This window comes from Juglans regia, chromosome 16, assembly GCF_001411555.2.
Source record: "Juglans regia cultivar Chandler chromosome 16, Walnut 2.0, whole genome shotgun sequence".
Lineage (NCBI taxonomy): Eukaryota > Viridiplantae > Streptophyta > Magnoliopsida > Fagales > Juglandaceae > Juglans > Juglans regia.
The window spans coordinates 2,334,176-2,355,385 of NC_049916.1; the positions used below are offsets into that span (position 1 = coordinate 2,334,176).

General features: G+C 39.2%; 3 protein-coding genes across 3 annotated transcripts; 1 reads left to right on the plus strand and 2 right to left on the minus strand.

Annotated features, from left to right (window-relative positions):
• Positions 1-72: 72 nt before the first annotated feature.
• Positions 73-1,847, plus strand: LOC108979705 (putative fasciclin-like arabinogalactan protein 20). Its single transcript, XM_018950427.2, has one exon. The coding sequence runs from the start codon at positions 306-308 to the stop codon at positions 1,506-1,508; it is 1,203 nt and encodes a 400-aa protein (XP_018805972.1). The 5' UTR covers positions 73-305; the 3' UTR covers positions 1,509-1,847.
• On the minus strand, positions 1,817-3,749 carry LOC108979704 (pentatricopeptide repeat-containing protein At1g71060, mitochondrial-like). The gene has a single exon (XM_018950426.2). It carries the CDS (start codon positions 3,626-3,628, stop codon positions 1,934-1,936), a length of 1,695 nt encoding a protein of 564 aa, XP_018805971.1. The 5' UTR covers positions 3,629-3,749; the 3' UTR covers positions 1,817-1,933.
• Positions 3,750-4,544: 795 nt separating this feature from the next.
• Positions 4,545-14,217, minus strand: LOC108979709 (beta-glucuronosyltransferase GlcAT14A-like). Its single transcript, XM_018950430.2, has 4 exons — positions 13,060-14,217; positions 5,732-5,807; positions 5,529-5,644; positions 4,545-5,423 (listed from the first exon to the last, which is right to left on the minus strand). Exons 1-4 carry the CDS (start codon positions 13,544-13,546, stop codon positions 4,909-4,911), a joined length of 1,194 nt encoding a protein of 397 aa, XP_018805975.1. The 5' UTR covers positions 13,547-14,217; the 3' UTR covers positions 4,545-4,908.
• Between the last annotated feature and the right edge of the window lie 6,993 nt (positions 14,218-21,210).

Sequence of the window (21,210 nt, forward strand, 5' to 3'; positions counted from 1 at the left end):
ATATATATATAAATATATTAATAGTCACTTCCTTAACCGTCAAGAAAAAAAAAAATCAAATATATAAACAGTCAAAACGAGAAAGTAAATTGAGGAGACATACTAGCATTATTCATATATAATAATACCCTTGATCCGAAAGCAGCAACTTAGTCCTGCCACTTGTCCTTCCCGCCAAAATTAACGTCCTTTTGCTCTTGAATAGTTTGATCTATAAAGATTTTGATCACCCTCTCCTCAGATACACTCGGAGTTACAAAGCCAAATTCCTAAAACAAAGCCTTTCATTAACGCTCCGTCGATCCATGGCTTCCAGCTCAGTGCTCCTCATTGTATCTCTCCTCCTCCTCCTTTCTCCCTTCTCTCTCTCCTCCCTCTTCCCCTCCGATCCCATCCTCAAAGCCTATGAAATTCTCTCCGCTTCCGGCTACGAATCAATGGCTGGAATAACTCTGGAGCTCGCCTCCCGAACCCTTGTTCCACAGTCCCCCTCTCTCACCATCTTTGCCCCCTCTGACTCTGCGTTCGTTCCCTTGGATTATCTCCCGCTGTCTCTCGTCCAGTACCACCTACTCCCCCTCGCGTTCTCTTTCCAAAGCCTCAAATCCCTCCCTAACGGAGCCAAGATCTCCACGCTGCTCTCGGGAAACCCGCTGATAGTCACCACATCAATGGAAGATTATCGACTTTCCTTAAACAACGTCACCATCCCCTGGTCTCCGATATACGTTGACGGGTCTTTGATAATCTTTGGGATCGACAAGTTCTTCGACCCCAATTTTCAGTTTTTGGATCCCTTCCCGAGCCATAGCCCCAATCTTGAGTGCCTCGCGTCAACCCCGAACGATGCAGTGGTTTCTCTTTCGGGCGCCTATTCGTTCCATGAAGCTTGTGCGACGCTGAGATCCAAAGGATGCTCTGTTATGGCTTCGTTTCTTGACATGCAGTTTCTTGAGCTTCAAGAACGGACCGTGTTGACGGTCTTCGCTCCAGTTGATGGAGTGATAAAGAATCGTTTTAGCGGTTTCATAGACTTTTCGTCGTCGATTTTTCGTCGACACGTTGTCCCGTGCAGGCTTTTGTGGGGTGATCTAGTGAACATGGAGGATGGTATGGTGCTACGGACTTATTTGGATGGTTTTACGATCAATGTCACCGGGTCCCATGACTTACTGGTGCTCAACAATGTTCCGGTTATCTATCCTGACATGTATGTCTGCGATTGGCTGGTTGTTCATGGCATTCGTGACATTCTTGAGGCGCCGAAGCAGAAGGAGGAAGCGCTAGGACCTCCAGCTGAGGTTCCAAAGCAAACAGAGAAAGAGCCGGAATCGTCACCGGAGATGCCAAATCAGACAGAGCAACTTGCGGATTATTCATATCAAGTAGTAGCAGATTATTCATTTCAGGTGCCAGAGAAAACAGCACAACTAAATTCTTCATCTGAAGAAGGTAACAGTGCCGAGAAGAATGCCATAGGACATTACCACTTTTCTACTTTTCCTTAGGACACTTTGCGTTTGTTTTGTACAGATTGGTATAGTGACCATAGCCATAGTTCGTCTGGTTCAACGTCTCAGTCTAGGTACATGCATTAACATAACACTAACTCTGTTTTTTGCTGTATTGAGGGGGCGGTGTTTGAGATGTTTGGTTTCCCGGACTTGACCTCTTTTCTGTACGTCACATGTAAATCGACGGGTCCTGATTAGAAAGCATGAAAACATGCTTTTTAAGCTCGTTGCAATTCTTGGCCTTGAATATCTTCTAATTCTGATTCATGTTTTCAATATCCAACTGGAAACGAAAGAAATAATGAAAGCCCTAAAACATTTGTTTGAATTGAAACAAAAACAGATTACATAGCCTCCAGATATTAGGGTCATATTCATATACACGAAAAGCAACTCGATTATCGAATAAGAGGCTTAGGTTATTTGCCCAATCCAACTAATGCAGTTTTCCGTAGTTTATCAATCTTCTGATCCAGAATAAGAACAATATCCTTCTTTCCTCCATCAAGAAGAGCTTGTTTCAGATTACCAAACATCTGTGCAGGAGGTCGAATGCCCATGTCTAACATCTCATGAAAGTATTTGCAAGCATCATCCAACTTGTTCTCATGGCACAAGCCGTTGATCAATGTAGAGAACATATGCATTCCAGGAAGGACACCCTTGGCCTTCATCTGAGCCCAAACCCTTACTGCCATATCCACTCGTTCCTCGTTACAAAACATCCTAACAATGATCTCATATGTACTCACAGTTGGTTCACAGCCTGGCTCGCTACTCATTCTTTGGAAAACGGAGTAAGCTTCTTTGTTTCTCCTAGCCTTTATCAAGTGATGTAGAATTATATCATAAGTTCGAGAATTTGGACCAACTCCACTTTTTCTCATCTCATCGACCACCCTATACACATCATACATTCGCATCGACCAGCCATAAGCACCCACAAGAGCATTGTAGGTGGGTGCTTCCGGTGCAAAACCACAAGCCTTGGATTGTTCAAAAAACTCTAGGGCTTCATTCAACCTCCTCTCAGAACCCAACCCATTAATCAAAGTACAAAATATATGAGGACTCGGCTTGCAATTCTTTGCTTCCATTTCATGAAACAACTCAATTGCTTCGTCATACTTCCTAGCCTTACAATGGGCATTGATAATTATACCATAAGTCACGACATCCGGCTCAAACCCTTCCTCCCTCATCTCCCTATAAACCTCATTCAAGCTCAACAAATTCTGTTCTTGACCCCATCCCTCCAACAATATAGTGTATGTCTTAATATCCGGCACGAACTTTCTCTTCTTCGTTTTATCAAACAGCTCTTGGGCTTTTTGTACATGTCTTGACTTGCTTAGAGTATCGATCAATCTATTATAGTCCGACACTTCCAACTTCAATCCAAACTTCTCCATCTTCTGAAACCCCTCTATGGCTTCCTTAGCCTTCCTCGCTCTTGCATATCTCCGTGCAATCAATGCGAATGTATCTTTACTCAATAACCCTTTACGTTTCATGTCACTCACCAAATCCCATATCAACTTGAACTGTTTGATCTTGCCCAGAGCCTCAATCAAAGCATTGTAGCTCTCTGTACTGTACTTAAACCCCTTTTGCTTCTCGGCCCAGCGGAAGAAAGACAGTGCAAGAGCACCCGCATTGCTCAGCTTCTTTAAAACTTCCACAACCAGCAGCGGCGATACTTGAGCCGTAATAGAACCGAGGGAGGCCTCGATAGAAGAACCAGAGCTTTTCGATAGCATTCTACAAATGCTTTCTGCTTCTTCAGGGACTCTATCGCGTACAACAACATCTACATTACTGTCAATGGCTTTAACAGACACTGGGTTCATGCCCGCACCATCGTAGAATGGTCTGTAAAAGCCCAACCGATGTTCAGGTAACGACCCACGTGGGATTTGAATGCGGGGCGTTGAATGTCTAACCCAAAGTTGGTTTTCGATTGCGATGAGAGAAGTACTAGCAAGTGATGTAATCGGAAATGTTTGAGTTTTTGATGCACGGGGAACATTAGGGATCAGATGAAGTAAGGGATTGGTGAATCTTCTGGACGCCCTTGGTATGAAATTGAGGAACCCAGAGCGAGAGAGACCCATTTGAGAAACAACGAGATTTTGAGTAAACCCCAACTAGGAGGCGAGGAGATACTGTTGAAAGTTCTCTTCGAGTAAAACTCAAAAATTGTGTATGGAAGGCAGCGTAGGTCTTCCGAACGTAGCGGTTTGAAAAATGATATTTGCACAATTTTTACGGAATTATTACACACTCTGACAAACATTATTATACAATAATACAAAATTAATTCTTATTAAAAATAAAAAATTCTGAACATAAACCCTACAATACTACTTAAAAATATATAATTTTATTCTTTTATCTTCCTACTTCATATGATATGAAGGTATGCAGAGTGTGAAGATTTTGTATGGCGACTTGTTAAAAATAGTCAAACGTTTATGGCCTCCTACCCATAAAAGGGATACCCAAAGTTTGTACTTCTCTATACCTGAACTGAGTAAAAGTGTAATTTCTTTCATGGCTGATTTTAAAAATGAGCCCTTTCCAACTTCCAAGTCGATCTAGAAAATGTTGTAAAGAGACCACACTGAGGCTCCTCCGATCTTCAAAACGTAAGGGAGTTCATGTTAATACCAATTAGTTTCATATTAACCTAACTTCATACGTATCCACCGTCATCATGCACTTCAAAGATATTCTCATTTCTCGGAGAGGTTCCTCTTAGAATTTCTTCTGTATCAGATCTGTACGGACCCCCCCAATTTTAGTCATTTAGGCATTGAACACCTTCTGATGATTTCAAGCATAAAGCAAAATTCTGAGAACATCTGGTCCACCGAACTTTATTGCTTTTAGTTGCTTCCTCGATCCTGACAAAAATGGAAGCTTTAAGTATATATAGTTTATAGGAGTGTAAGATGCCATCTAATGAAATAGCTGCTTCTTCTTCTGCTAATGAAGGTGGCCGCTGAGAGAGAGAGAGAGAGAGAGAGAGAACCATGGAAGCAATGAACTTTCCTATCAGCATTCAAAAGCGTGCCTATTACAATATGATAATAGGTAGAACATACAACCGTAATTAGCAGCACAAAGTGGGATATCCACTTATTGCTTGAAAGACTAGGTAGCTCTATAATAAATTCTAGCCCCCCTCCCTCCAAAGTGAATTCACTTGCTAGCCTTCAACTATACCCGGTAATAAACACTAGTGATGCCTGTGCCCAGAACTCCCAACAAATTAGGCCGTGTCTAAAGAATCAATCTCAACTGATGCCAGTCTTTCTAACCGGTCACAAATTCAGATGCGAATGAATTGCACCTCATATCAAAATATCTGATCCATTTAACACGAGCAGATTCATTTGCATTGATTTTTCTGTGAATTCAAGTCGTCAAGTAGATTTGTGATGGACTCTTCAAACTCCTTTGCTAGAGGCCCAGGCTTCAAGACATTGACATCACCCCACTGGGAGCAAGGATCCATCAACCAGCTCCTCCGCCCAGAGCACCATGCCCCTGGGGCAGCTCGATTATGCCCACGCCTGAGAATCTTAGCATCAACCATGTTCAGCACAGGGTCATCCTTCTGGAATTGTCTTGCAAAAGCGGCTCCACTTTGGACCATTTGTTCAAAATCAGAGCTCTTGAGAAAGAGGGGTTCCATCTTTGGAGGATTATCCCAGATCATAAATCTCAAATCACTGTTCACAGTCGTGTTCATAAAGTCTGGTGAATTGCAAATGGCAGAGTGAAAATATCCTTCTTGGGACAAAACTACATTAGTAAAATACATGAGAAGTGTTCGGGGTAAATTATCCCAACCAAGTACACAAAATTCCAGAAAAGATCGGCTCAAGATGACCCATGGAGAACCTGCAAAGAAAGATTGGCGAATTGAATATTCCCACCAAGCATAAAGCATACCCATACATTAATTTTATGTTGAAAAAATAGCCTATTATAGTGAATAGACTTTGCCTGTAAATACTTTGAAAGCATCAGGTGTTTGCCGCTTCTGTGTAGCATGAAAAATTTGACTCCTCCTGGCCAAGTACAAAGCTGGGTCGACTACTATAGGGCCAAACCTTTGAGATCTGAATCAGAGTAGACCAACAAGATTCAGATTGAACTCAAATTAAATATTTTGAAGAAGCTGCTAAAATTAGGACAAGTTTGCCTACTCTTTCCATCCAAGGTCACTGGTGTGATCAATGAAATTGATGTCTCTACCGATAGAAGAAAACACATGTGACAGGTCTGAAAGTGGATAAAAGAAGCAAACATCATAAAGTAAGAATTGCATACGAAGATAAACAAAAACAACAAAATGCAAATTTAGATAAAAATTTAAAAAACTTCAGAAACATGTAATGAAAAAAATAAGCATCAGAAAGTAAGAATTGACTATTAAGAAAAAAAAGACAGTGATAGAGAAATCTGATACATTTTAGTACACCTTCAAGGATACATTGACAATATAAACAAATAAAAATGACAGAGACCCATAGTTAATACGGTTTATTTTCCATATTTTTCCATAGGTGGAAAATATGAAACTAGGAAAACAAAAATACCAGCCATGGCATCTAATGTTTCAAGGTGTAATTGATATCAATAAGCCATGAGCTCCGCAGGCAATTTTCGGGCATAACAAAACTGTCCAAGAAGGAGGAGGAGGACAAGGAGGAGGAGGAGGAGCAGGAGGAGGAGGACAAGGAGCAGGAGGAGAATGAGATTTTAATGAAAATAAGGGTGTTGCAGCAGTACAAAGTATTAGGGAAGTTGACAGATCAAGGAAAGCTCACAAAGGAAGATTCTTAGCCAAGATTCATGTGAACATTCTGTAATTATTGTAGCCAAAAATCAAGCTTATACGTTTGTATTTACTGCTGTGTAACTGCTGTATATTCTAAGTCATAAAGTGTAAATATTTCCTAAGATAGGATTCTAGCCTTGTATAAAAAACTCTGTAAAGGATCAATACATGTGTGTGGAAAGTTTCCTTTGAAATCACCTTGCAATGACTTATTCTCTATATGGGTATCAGAAGACCCAGACTCTAACGAGATCACGATCCAAAATTCAAAAATGTCTTCCCAACCAACCCAAACACTCAGCCTTCCTCCTCCAACGAAAACCCCCTTGTTGTTTTCAATATCACTTCTCAGATCAATGAGAAACTCACACCCTCAACCTTTCCACAACGGCGTGCTCAATTTGAAGCAGTTCTAATTGGCTACGATTTGATGGACTATGTTAATGGTGTTTCTCAGTGTCCTTCTTCAGATGGCACTCCCCTATCTTCCTCCCAAAAAACATACTGGGTTAGGCAAGACAAGCTCATTCTCTGTGCTCATCTTGCATCTACCTCCACCATTATAACACCACTCATAGCCACAGCAAAAACCTCTCATGAGGCATGGACGAAATTAACAAACATGTATGCAAGCCGATCACGTACAAGGGCAATGCAACTCAAGGAAGAACTAACATTGATCTAGCGAGGTAATTGATCGATTCCAGATTATCTACATGCTGTCAAAGCTCTGGCTGATGAAATCGCAATCATAGATCACCCCATTTCCGATGATGACCTAACCCTCTATAACCTCAATGGCTTGGGTCCCAATTTCAAGGAAATCGCTGCTCCTATTTGAGCAAGAGAAACATCTGTTGTCTTTGAAGAACTCCACAATCTGCTCGTCGATCACGAGAGTTACCTGCGACGAATGGAGGCAGCTACACAGCAGCTTGTTGCCGCTGCAAATTTCACGACCAGAAAATCTGGTCCCTCTGGTGGTCATCAGCCAAAAGGCTTTAACAAGTCAATTGGGCCTTCTCGTCAACAAGGCTCCACTCGTTCAGCAAATGGGCAGTACAAGGACCAGCAACGCTACAACAACTCTTGCCACCCAAATTCAAATCAAAGGTGTTTCCAACCCAAGTGCCAGTTCTGTGACCAAACGGGCCACACGGCAAAGTCCTACCCACAGTTGCAGTCCAATGAAATGACTGCAAATTGCGCTGCCACATCTAATGCCAATGAAAATAAATGGCTTAGTGATTCGGCCGCTTCTCATAATATCACTGGTGATCTCACAAATTTTTCCATTCATTCTAAATATGATGGAACTGACGAAGTTGTTCTTGGTGATGGTACAGGTTTGGCTATTTCACATATTGGTTCATTAGCCTTACATTCACCTCAAAAATCATTTTATCTCCATGATACACTGTGTTCCCAATATTCACAAGAATTTAATTTCTGTGCATCACTTCACAAAACGAAATAATATTTTTGTTGAGTTTCATCCGTTTTATTTTCTTGTGAAAGAACATCACAAACAATGGGGGCGATATTACTAAGAGGTGCGTGTGAAAATGGTGTCTACATGTTTCCGAACTCACTGGTGGGCTTCTCCTTCCAAAATGGTTGCTGATGTGCATAAACGAACCTCGATTGATGGATGGCACAAGCGTCTTGGACATCCATCCATTAAAATTGTTCAAAACCTTGTTAATCATTTTTCTCTTCCGCTTACCACAGCAAAATTGTCATCTTCATGTACTTCTTGCTCTATTAATAAAGCACATCAACAACCATTTGGTTCCACTAGTTTTCAAAGTTTTGCGCCTCTTGAAATTATTTATACTAATGTTTGGGGACCCACTCATTATACCGGTCTTGATGGCTCTCGGTATTATCTTATTCTTGTTTATCACTACACGAAATACATGTGGTTTTACCCTACGGCTACCAAATCTGGTGTATCTAGCATTTTTCCACAATTCAAAAATCTTGTCGAAACGCGTTTCAAGTAAAAAATAAAAAGTTTATATTCTGACAATGGTGGTGAATTGTTAAGTCTTAAAAAATACCTCTCACTTCATGGTATTATTCATTATACCACCGCACCATTCACTCCCCAACAAAATGGTGTTTCTGAACATCGTCGTCGTCTTCGTCATCTTGTGGAAACAAGTCTCACTTTACTTCATGATGCCTCCCTACCTATCTCATATTGGCCTCATGCTTTTCAAACTGCCACATATCTCATAAATCGACAACCCACTTCCCTTCAACAAAACAAATCCCCTTTTGAGACTCTTTTTGGTCAAAGGCCCAACTATCTCAAACTAAGTAAATTTGGGTGTCTTTGTTATCCACTCACAAGGCCTTACAATACTCACAAATTAAAGCCAAAGTCCATCCCGTGCATCTTTCTTGGATATTCTCAAAATCAAAATGCATACAAATGCATGGATCCAACCACAAACCGGATGTACATATCACGGCATGTTACATTTGATGAAATGCAAAGCCCAACCTCATTGCACAGCCCACTCATTCAAGAAAGCCCATCTTCTTCAAACCTGTTTTCATCTTCATCGTCTTTGCAGGACCCGTGCCATTTTCTTCTCAAAGCTTCGCAACCTCCTCCAGTGCACGGGGATGTTCCTTCTCCTTCATAAACGCCACCAATGCTCTCGAAAACTGCTGCCGTCGTTGCAAAGCTGATTCTTCACTGTTTATATATCGACATGCTTCTATTACAAGCTACTTTCTTGTTTATGTCGATAATCTTGTTATTACGGGAAGTGATAAACATTTTGCAGCATCTGTTATTCAGAAACTTGGTGAGCAGTTTTCTTTAAAGAATATGGGTTTTCTTCACTTCTTTTTAAGAGTAGAAGTTATTCCAACTACTGCAGGGTTATTCTTATCACAACATAAATATGTTCGTGATCTTCTAAAATCCACAAATATGGTCGGTGCAAAAGTTGTTTCAACACCTCTTTCATCTACCGCCTCTCTTCAATTGGTGGATGGCACTACTGCAGCGGGCAGTACTGAGTTTAGACGTGTGATTGGCAGCCTGCAATATCTCTCCTTGACTCATCTAGACATCTCCTTTGTGGTTAACAAGTTGTAACAGTTCATGCACAAGCCAACAGTCACACATTGGATAGCAACTAAGCGGCTCCTTCGATATCTAAAGCAAACAATATTTCATGGAATTCAACTTAAAAAATCTTCCCTTCCATGTTTAACAACATATAGTGATGCCGATTGGGCTAGGAACATTGATGATCGGACTTCTACATCGGCTTATATCACTTTCCTTGGCCCCAATCCAATTTCATGGAGTTCCAAGAAACAATGAGCCGTTGCACATTCATCCACGGAAGCTGAATATCGTGCCCTTGCCAATGCAGCATCTGAAATCATGTGGCTTTTAGCTCTATTTCAAGAACTTGGATTTACACTCAAGGAACCACCTTCACTTCTTTGTGATAATCTTGGTGCAACACATCTAAGCTCCAATCCAGTACAACATTCAAGGATGAAACACATTCAAATTGATCTACACTTTGTGCGTGATCTAGTTCAAAAAGGAACACTCAATGTTCAGCATGTACACACACAAGATCAGCTTGCAGATTTAATGACAAAGCCACTGTCAAGGCAGCATACAGAATTTTTGAGAAACAAGATTGGTCTTGCCGATGGCAGCACAATCTTGTGGGGGCGTATTAGGGAAGTTGACACGGATCAAGGACAGCTCACAAAGGAAGATTCTTAGCCAAGATTCATGTGAATATTCTGTAATTATTGTAGCCGAAAATCAAGCTTATACATTTGTATTTACTGCTGTATATTCTAAGTCATAAAGAGTAAATATTTCCTAAGATAGGATTCTAGCCTTGTATAAAAAACTCTGTAAAGGATCAATACATGTGTTTGGAAAGTTTCCTTTGAAATCACCTTGCAGTGACTTATTCTCTATACATAGAAAGTATACACGAGTACAAGGAAAACTATCTAAAAAATCCTGAAAAATAGAAATAGGAAACGCAGCACTAATGTGGACCACTATCCAATGGTACAGGGTGTTATGAAAGAATGACTTGAGGTCTAAAACTGACTTCTCACAATCTTCAAAATTATGCTCATTTCACTCTCTCCATATAGTCCACATCACGCAAACTGAGATCATTTTCCACGACAATACAGACTGATGCCTACAAACAGATTTTACAACATCCTAGGAGATCCACCACTCGAGATGGCAAGACCCAATCTATCCCAAAACAGGTGAAGATCATGTTTCATATAAGATACTTGCTAACTCATAATGAAATAGAAGGTGATAAATTGATTCCCACTCTTCTTGCACATGCAATGCCAATTAACCACTATCATTTGCTGCTTCCTTTCATTATCCACAGTAATAATCTTCCCTAAGGCTACTGTTCGTAGGAAAAAAAATTTACTTTTTGGGGAGCCTTGTTGCGTCATATTATCTTCCAAGGGAAAGAAGCACTATCATGAGCTTACATCATGATGCAGACACAACACCAGCCAACGTGGGAACCAATTGAAGCCTTTCTCTGGAAGAATTTGAGGAAGTATATTTTCAAATAAAAGCTAATAAGGCAACAGAATAACCACTAATAAGGCAGTAGATTTTCCCATTTATATGCTTACTTTTCTTTGCCAGTATTTTCTTTCTTGTTTTATTTACTTTCCATTTGAGAAGTTGTTTCCTTAGAAGACTAGAAGTCTCCAGTATTATAAAAAAGACCGACACTGTAATGGAAAGAATATATGTCGTAACTCATAATAAAGTTCAAAGAAAGGAGGTGGTGTTGGACTTGAAGTAAAAGGAATCCTCTGTTTTTTTTTAATTGCTTCCGCTACGTCACATCATTTCAAACAATTCTCTCTAAGATGGCCCCCATCAATGTATCTTTGCCACCTCAACCACCCTACTTGAATACAACCGGTAGACGAACGATGCGCTAGGATCCACCCCCAACCATTGGCCCCACTAACAAAATTAACACAACACTGATGAGAATCGTGCACAATGATCTGCCACATAAGCATCCTTAAAAAGTGCAATGCTAAATAGCTCTGAGAAAGCAGCTTTCAAGTATAGATTTCCACACCACGCATCATACCAAAAGAGAATCTTGAAACCATCACCCACTGCAAATTTAGTGAAGTGAGAGAAAACCCCCCCTAACACCTTTCTAATGTTCCTCCAAAGAGCAACCAGCCCCTACCCCAAGATACCATACTTGTGTCTGTTAGTATCCTGCAAAGGCCTTCTCTTTCAAACAATTCTCTCTAAGATGGCCCCCATCAATGTATCTTCGCCACCTCAACCACCCTACTTGAATACAACCGGTAGAAGAACGAATGATTTTACTAACTGATATAACACTCGTTCACTGCTATACACCAACATAAAGCCTCTTCACCGCCAATGACCTAGATTACCTTGCTAAAGATAATAAAAGAAAGCCTAGCTACTGCAAAGACAATTTATTCTTGTGGAATTCCAATATCCAAATAGCCTAGCAACAGTCCCATCAATGAAATTTGACCCGAATTCAAAAACTCACTATAACAGAAGGCATGGACATTCTTTCCAACAAAAAATACGACATAATTTAAGGTAATTATCATGACTTTATGGGTTTTCTACATTAATAAAAAATAATCAAATGAGAAAAGGATGCACCACAATAACATCTTGGGTCCAACCAAGAAAATAGGATTTGGCCTTTGATGGGATGCTGGAGTTTATGTTATCTTTGACTTTAGGAAGTATGCAGATCAAAAAATGCACAATTTCTTATTAGTTCAATCTCCTAGAGTACCAAATTGAAACATAGTTTAACCTGGGTAAGAATAAACGGTTCTTAAATTTAGTCCTATCTGAATGCACTCATTAATATATTTCTGGTTATGTGGGAATGGATCACAAATAGACAGAGGCTTCAGCCCAAGCTTCTATTAATATGAAATGAAAATTTTAAAGTGCTTTGTCAAATTAAAATACATTCAAGGACCAGAATAAAATCGTAAACTTTTTCTAAAAGATATCAGATCGATATCGTGTTTCTAAACATTTCAACATAGTATATAGAGTGTTCACTAGGACAGGTAACCAACTTTAGCATCATTGATATAAACTATTTCCAACATTTACAGAGCCTAATTTCCAAAGCACATCATCATTTTCTATGATTGAAGGATATATGGCATCAAATATAACAAATAATATGAGTTACTCCACCAAACATCTACTCCAGTGCGTTTTAAACACAGCAGTCAACCTGATGCTTAAAATAGTAATGAAAACTCTTAGGTATAAAGCACGACTATAATAAGTTAACAAAAAAGTTGGACCAAACCAACTCATTCAAATTGCATTGAACCTACACCAATCTCATAATTCATAATTAAAGTAAATAATATCCGTCCCATTGTACTAGGGACTATTCAAAAAAGGGAGGAAGAAAAAAGGGCAAAAAACAGAACAAAAGTCAACCCCAAGTTCCTAAAACTTTAATTGTCCACTCATTTCGATACCTAAATTCTCTTATAAATCACCTATCACGAAAAACTTGCAACCAATCCAATATATCAAAAGAAAGTAACACAACAACTCAATAACCGAGCAGCAATTGTCAAAAAATAACCGAAGTGGCATACCGTCCTGAGTCACAAGTGGGTAATCCATTGCGCTCAAAGTAATAAACCAATTCCACCCACCATCCATTCTCAACAGTATCGCGGCGGCGTGCAGCGTGGTTGCGACATTTGAGGAGCCCATGTATGTAAGGCGATCGGGCTTGCCGACCACGTCCACATTTTCGAAAGCATGAATCGCTGGCACGGCACTGACAGCCGCGACTAACCGGCGCCTCTCCTCGTCGGAGGCCTCCACCGCGAGGTGCAAGAGGTAGCGGTTGCGCGGGTGGTATACGGCGAGCAGGAGGCGGAGAATCCGGTTCCCGTCGCCGCGGCCTCCGGAGATGTAGTACGCGAAGGCAGGGGGGTAGTGCGCACCGTGATGTACGACCGGAGGGAAGGGCTTTGGGGAGCTAAAGGAGGAGAGGGAGGTGAGCAACAAGAGAAGGAGAAGAGAGAGTAATGCCGCAATAAACAGCGTGAAGAGCCATTTCTTCTCAGCTCCCATGGTGATGCGCTTATTGTTGTCGTCGTCGGTTCTGGGTTTTCTTTTCTCTGCTGGGCAGTGATAATGGGGGGAGTCAAAACAAGGATTCGGTGATGTGGGTGTGGCAGAATTTGCGTCCAGAGGGAGTTTGGGGAAATGGGTCAGCGAGGATCACGGTTTCTGTGGATTTGGCACTGAGCTTTTGGAGGGTGCTGAACATTAGATCAGAAAGTGACAATTTTTTCTCTCCAAAAAACTATTTACTTCGTCTCTCCTGCCATTCCCCTCTATCGCTTCGAATCTTTCAGCTTACTTTTTCTCATACAATTTAACCCATCTCTATGCGACAGACTGACTGTAATAACGTTAGGTTAAGATTTTTTGGGTATTTGAAGAAAATGGAGCTTCGCTTCTCCTTTCTTCGTGTACTGATTCGGTCTGATCTCAGGAAGGAAAAAGAGAGAAGAAAAGCTCACTTTGCTTGCGTAGTATATGAACAGTTCTCAGCTAATTCTCTCACAACCTCCATCAAGGCGAGGAATTTGCACGCTCCATGATTTAATTTAGGATCAGTGGAGTGGTTTCCACACGTACAGGCGAGGAAGGTGGGAAGAGGAGATGGTGATGTGTTCGAGCAATGGGAGCTTTTCTACTTCCAGGCAAAGGAGTTGCTGGAAATAGAAGTTTTGAAAGTGGAAACAAATTCCAAACTTCCATTATCACCGGAACACGTCACGTTCGCCACACTTTTTTGAAAAAAAAGGAAAGGATCAGGACATGTGTCTCCAATTTTTTTTTTTTTTTTTATAAGACATGTGTCTTTAATTAACTGATTAATTGATTAGGTTAATTAATTGAAGTATTAGCCCTAACACTCCTCAGTTTCAAATTTATCTGTCATAACAGATAAACATTGATTATTTTACTTCACTTTATAATATGACGGTATCTCAAATATGCAATTTGTTTCCATGATTTATTTCATCGGGAGATCATATTTCTTATACTTGAATGTTTTTAGATTTAGGGCTTGTTTACAATTTTTTTCAATTTTTACATAGAATATATTAAATAATTTAATTTTTTAAAATTTTAAAATAATAATATTAAAAAATAATATTTTAATAATATTTTATTCAATTTTTAACTTTTATCTAAAATTATCATATCTCATCTTACTATCTAAACCAAGACTAAGATATTTTTAAATTCGAATGAAATAGGTAAAACTTAAGTTTAGATATTTATTACTTTTTATCTAAAATTGTCCATGTTAGATATTTCATTAATATTATGGACTCTACTTCATATATCATCTCTTTCATTTAAATGAATGGAGGGAAAATTTGAAAAAAAAATTCAATTAATAGTGAATATATAGACATTTTATGCCCATGTTTGATTAACATTTTCTTTTTCTTTTTTTAATCTTGTTATTCAACTTAGTTAAAACGTCCAATCATTTTTCAAAAATTTAGTAAACAATTCCCCTGCAGAGTGGTCCGGCTATTAAACTGAGAATAGCAACCCTCTATTCACACGGCGACACGTAGACAAAAATACAATAAATTAGTTAAACCTCACCACACAAAATCACCACAAGCAATTCACAGAAATCTGGTTTCAAGCATTTCTTCGTCGTTGTCTCCAAGCATTTCCAACCCACCTCAGTGCTGCACCACCAAGCCCACCGCCCACCACCGAATACTTTCAAGGTTCCACCACCACCATCTAATTCCGATGTCGATATCCGTTATCATTGCAAAGTAGATCATTTTGCATTTGAACACACCCATTTGAGAAAGACCCTTCACTCGTGTCTCATTGGCTCTAACGAAAGCATAGCAGTTTCTCATATCGGCAAAACCAGACTCGTCGTTGCACCTTGACACACTAGACCCATTGCCACCACCAAGCTCGGTCGCCGCCACCAACCTTCATCGTCCCACCAAGCTCCGTTGCCCCTCACTAAGATATTTTTCCCTGTCGCCCTCCATTAAGGTAATTCCTCCATCTCTCCTCCCCGTGACTTGCTCTGATTTGTGTTCATTTTGTCTTATTTGTGTACTAATTTGGGATTATTTATGATGTATAAAAATGCTATGTACCAAAATCAACCCAACTCATACAGCTTCTTAACCGTGAAAGAAATGTGAGCTCGAATACCTCATCTTCTGGCAATGCTTGTTTTTCTACTTCTACAATCCAGTCATGTAGCAGATGCTCCATGAGAACACTATCAAGAGAGATTCCTTCGGTCTTTTATTTAGTTGGTGTCCTTTTTCTCTAATCACTTTTCACAAAAATCCAGAGAATGGGGTGGGAAAGGCAAGAGCAAGAGCAAGGTAAACTTTGTTAGCCATTTGAAGCGGTGGCTGTAAGCAATGTTGTGGGTGAGGGTGGTCCTTAATCATGGGCTTTGGCAGTTCAGTAGCATCAGCAAATACATTGATGGCTTGGGTGTAAAATGAAGAGGAAAGGGCACAGGAGGAGTTTTGTGAATTTTTGATCAGCTGTAGTCAGGTGCACAAAATGTAAAATGAAGGATTTAAGTGGAAAAATTTTATTAGAGGGCTGTTATTTGGGTATGAACAGACCGACCGGTGGGAAGGTTTTCTCTTTAGTAAAAGGTAGAAAAACACAAAGATGAAAGTAACTTCTAAAAAAAATTAAAACAAAGCTACTAAAAATCTTATTCAAATAACTTTTTGATTCTATTTATTCACACATAAAAACTTTAATACATGACATATTTTAAAAGAGTTTTAATCAAATTTTCTTATCTAATTTTAAAATATCCAATAAATAAAATATCTTAAAGAGTTTTCAAAAATCTCAAATTTCTCCTAATAAAAGATATTAACTTTTGACAAGAAATAGATCTTATTCCTTGCAATAAAAATTATTAAATACTCCCACAATATTAATTAACTAATATTTGTGTCTTATTACTATATATTATATAATCAAAATTATTTATATAGACAAAAGGCTTCGTTTGGTTACATAGATGAGATGAGATGAGAATGATGAGAAATTTGTAAATAATAATGAAATAATTTGAGTTAAGATTTTTATGGGGTTTTGGGAAATGAGAAAAAAAATTTGAATAAAAAAATTATAAAGTTAAAAGAGGGTTAGAATATAATTTTTTAATATTATTTTTCTTTTAAAATTTGAAAAAGTTGAATTATTTTTTGTATTTTGTTTAGAAGTTTAGAAAAATTATAATGATTATGTTAATGCCTAAATTCGCATAACATACCAAAAGGGATGAAAGAATCATCAGGCCCACGATATTGATTCGAGCTTCGATATGATGTTCTTCGCGTTCATTCATGAAATAATAATAAATAAGTAAATAAAAATAAATAAATAAAGATACAGGAATTTACATAGTTCGGCATAAAAGCCTACGTTCACTGGTTGTTTGGAGGCAAAATCCATTAAGGGTGAAAATCGAAGGTGTCAGTGCGGTTTTGGTCCAAAATCGAAACCACACCGATTTGCTGAAAATACCAACATGTCAACCAAAACCGGTTGGTGAAGGGGAAGAAAATCGTCAACGTCGGTCTTGGTTTTCTTCCGGTCGGTTCGCCAACATTGTCGATGGTGAGTGAGAGAGACAGAGGAATGAGGGAGAGAAAAACACAAAGATTCAATAATTCAAATTTCACAAATTGATTCACAAGATTGATTCACAACAAAAAAAATTAGAAAATCTTACAACAAATATCATAAGATTGATTCACAACAAAATCAACAAAATAATAGGCGCAGTCTGCAGAATCTGAGAGAGAGGGAGAGAGAACAACATTGTTTGCCTGAACTGGGAAAGGTGGAGAGGGATGGCTATAGGCTAGGCTCGATGCCGCTAGAGGCTGGACTTGGAGGGGAGAAGATGTGTCGCCGCCATCTTAGAAAGGAGGGAGAGAGAGAGAGAGAGAGAGAGAGAGAAACACAAATGAAGATGAAGAGAAGACGCGGGGGAGGATTAAACCAAGTCTGAAATGGCGTCGATTCAGACTTAGGTTTTATCCTTTTTCTACACGGTTTCTATAAAACAACACCTTTTAACTTAAATTGAAACGACGTCATTTTACTTAAATATATATGTCAAAAAAAATATATATATATATAATTATATCGGTCGGTTCACCAGTTTGAATCTGGTTCAAATCGGGACCGAACCGGACCAATGTCGGTTTCTTCAAATTCCCACCGCATCCCAACCGGTTCCTGCCGGTTCTATCGGTTCCTACCCATAAAATCTAATATGATTGATAATTTTACAATCTCTCATGATTTCACATATCGCTCAATACAATGAAGGAATTTAGTCCAAGCGTAGAAAAGTCATCACAAGTTTGCGGAGAGTCTATCCTTCATTTGTAGAGATCTCCTCCTTTTATAGATATCCGTTTTCTTCCTTGGAGTGATAAAGTCCAACTTGCATTGTGAAACATTTACCTTTTAGGAGTCTGAACCAACTTCATTTGGTTTATCTCTTCTTTGTCTTATCTCTTCCCTTATTATTAGTGATAAGTTTTCAAAGGACTGGACTTAGTCAATTTAGTCCCTAACAGATTAGATGAAAAAGCTGAAAAGTTGAAAATTAAAATTAAAACAAAAAATGCTTGTGTTTGAATGGTGAGATAAACCACTGAGTTTTGCCTCTTCCCTACTTCGGGTTAGTGTATATCCCAATTGAATGGGACCATAAGAGGAAAACAACATATCATGACCCTTCCCTTTGTGAAAATCAAGAGGAGCAACGATGTATTTTTCGTTTCTTCAAACATTGGGCACAAGATTAGTTTATTATTTAATATGTTGATGCTAAGCTCGTGTTTTCAGTTTCTTGGCTTTCCTATTTGTTTATTGATTTGAGTGTGCAAGATGTGTAAAAATGGGACCTGGACTAGACCAAGCATCTCAAATGGCTATTAATAGAAAGATGGGTTTTGTCGTTTTATTAGATGCAATTTTACATTGGTAGGATTATCTCGTTTGTAATGGATTTGGGCATGGTTTTCCCTTTACATCAAGGACACTAAAAATTGATTCCATCTCGTATAAAATTTGTCGAGCAATCAAGAAAATCCTCCATGTTTTTTTTTTATCAATATTTTTTGAGCCAAAAAACACTAATTTTATTTTATTCACAATATTCTACATCTATATCTCTATTGTCTTGTTACTTTTTCTAACATTTTTTTCCCTATAATTTCATTTTTATGGTTGTTGCTACATGGATGTTGTAAAGTGATTATATTATGAGCTCCCAAATTATTGAAAATGAACTCACCAAGAGCTTAATTTTTTCCTACTCGGAAATCGTGAGATCATCCTTGATCTGTAATTCCAAGCAATGGCTTTGTTTCTTCCTACTCGGTGATTTCAAGCATTGACCTTGACCGATGATCCCCGAGCATCCCAAGCAAGTTCTTATAGAGATTGGCCTTGCTCTGTGATTCCAAGCAAGGGCATCGTTTCTCCCTCCTCAACAATGGCGAGCTAGACAATGGCGTTGCTCAGTGCTCCCTAACAAGGGGTTATGTTATCCCAAGTAAAGGCATCATTTCTTCTTGCTCGGTGATCATGAGTGGAGTCTTGTGAAGATGGCCTAGTCCTGAGCAAGGACATACTTTCTTTCTGCTCTGTTATCCTAAGTATTATCGAGCAAGGATAGTCGAATCAATACACTGCTCAAATTTACAGAGTAGAAGAAAATCCCTCCTCGCATGGGATTATTGAGAAAGACTGATCTCTACAATGCTGCCTCACCATTACTGACTACAGGCCACCTTGTGATTTCCGATGAGGAATCAAACTCTAACCCCTTACTCGAGATTATTGAGTCAGGCTAGTCCGATCAACAAGATCACATCATAATTACGAGAGGAACAAATAAGCTTTGGCTTTGGATTACCGAGTAAGGCAATCTTACAAAGCCTTCTCCCAGTTATCGAGTAAGGGCTGCTTTTCCTCTACTGGCAATGTTGAACAATGCCTTTTCTTCTACCTCATTAATTTCAAGTAAAACGTGTTTTTCATATCATTTCTGCGTAGACTTAAAAAACTTGTTTCGTTATTTGTCATTATTCCCAATGCAACTAACGTCTAATTGAACCCTTGAGCTATTTTTATTTTTTCGCCTTTGTTGTATTTTTCGCTCTTGGACCTTTTTCCATCCTATCAATCCATTGTGAGTAGGTAGGCTTTGGGGCGAGCTTTCCAAGGAGAGGCCTTAGGGAGGTTAGTCTAGAGTTGTCCCTATTAGCGGGTAGGTTGCCCATTGTTATTATCTCGGGGGTGAGCACCTTGTTCCTTTATTTTTATTTTTGTTCCGACTATTAGAAGGTAGCAATGGGGTGTTTTTAGAGCATGACCAACCTAAGTGTCCACATGTTGGTTGCTCGGGTGTTTATCTTCGTGCTCGTTCTTTTAATCTCGCTACACTCATTGTTCAGTGCAAGCTTCATTGCTTGCTTGTGAGGGTACTTTGTTGCTCGACAAGGGTTATGTTAACTTTCATGATGCGCTGGCACATTGCCCGTCATGCTGGTTGTCATAACCCAAATTTTTTAGGCCCAACCCCATGCTGAGAAACCAAAGCCTAGTCTGTACAAAAAAAAAAAAAGGTGTAAGACGCATCATTTTGCCAAAGCGATTTTTTTCCCTTATATTTTTCCTCCCAGCGACTCTTTCCCCCAACCCCCTAACGGCTCTCTCACTTCCTCTCTTCTGTCTCTCTTTTGGTCTTTCTCATCCTCTATGTTTTTCGTAGCACTCCACATCATTTGCCTCTATTTCTGTCGGTCTTCTGCACACAGTAAGTACTCCAACTCTACTTGTCTCTTCTTTTCCTCGGACTCTCTTTGTTTGCACCTTCTTTCTTCGATTCGATCTCTCTTGTTGTGTCGTCAACCAAGCTCCTCCATTGCACAGATTCCCTTGCTCCACCTTGCTGCCTAACCTCTAGTTTGTTGCTAATAACTGTTTATCGCACTTTCCCTCGATCTCTTTTTGTATCTCAACTCCAACAATAAGTTGGTTGATGTTTAGAGGGTCCGGTTGTGGTAATGGTTTCTTGTGGTAATGTTTCAATGGGATTGGATGGAATTTGGTTGTTTGACTTGGAGATGGAGGTAGGTGAGTAAGAAAGAAATATTAGATCTGGTGGAGTACTTGTGAGTGAATTTGGTATAAAATCATGGCTTCGAGATCTGGTTGGTTGGATTTGTTATTGCCAAATTGTGAAAATGAGTTTTATATAAGAAGGTTTGACTTGCTATGTCTTGAGTGTGGAAGTTGGATCATTAGGCCTCGAGTTGATAGTTAATGAAGATCTACTTGGAGAGTTTTTATGTAAATTATCAACTATTTGGAATGATACTTGTTGTGGTTGGAAAAATATTGATGATATGTGGTTAGTCTTGAGTAAAAGGGTTCACCCCTGAGTACATGCATGACACTGGTTGCTCGCATTTTTGCTCGTCACTTTAAAGCCTAAATTATCACTTTTACTTGCCCAAGTGATGCAACATCTCCCTTGTGCTCATACTTTATATATAAGGAAAAATAGATAATATTATACAATCATAAGCATTTTTGCTTGTTTGCTCTCGAGGGGCTTGCACTTCTTTTTCATGATGCTAGCTGAGATGATGAGAACTTTCCTT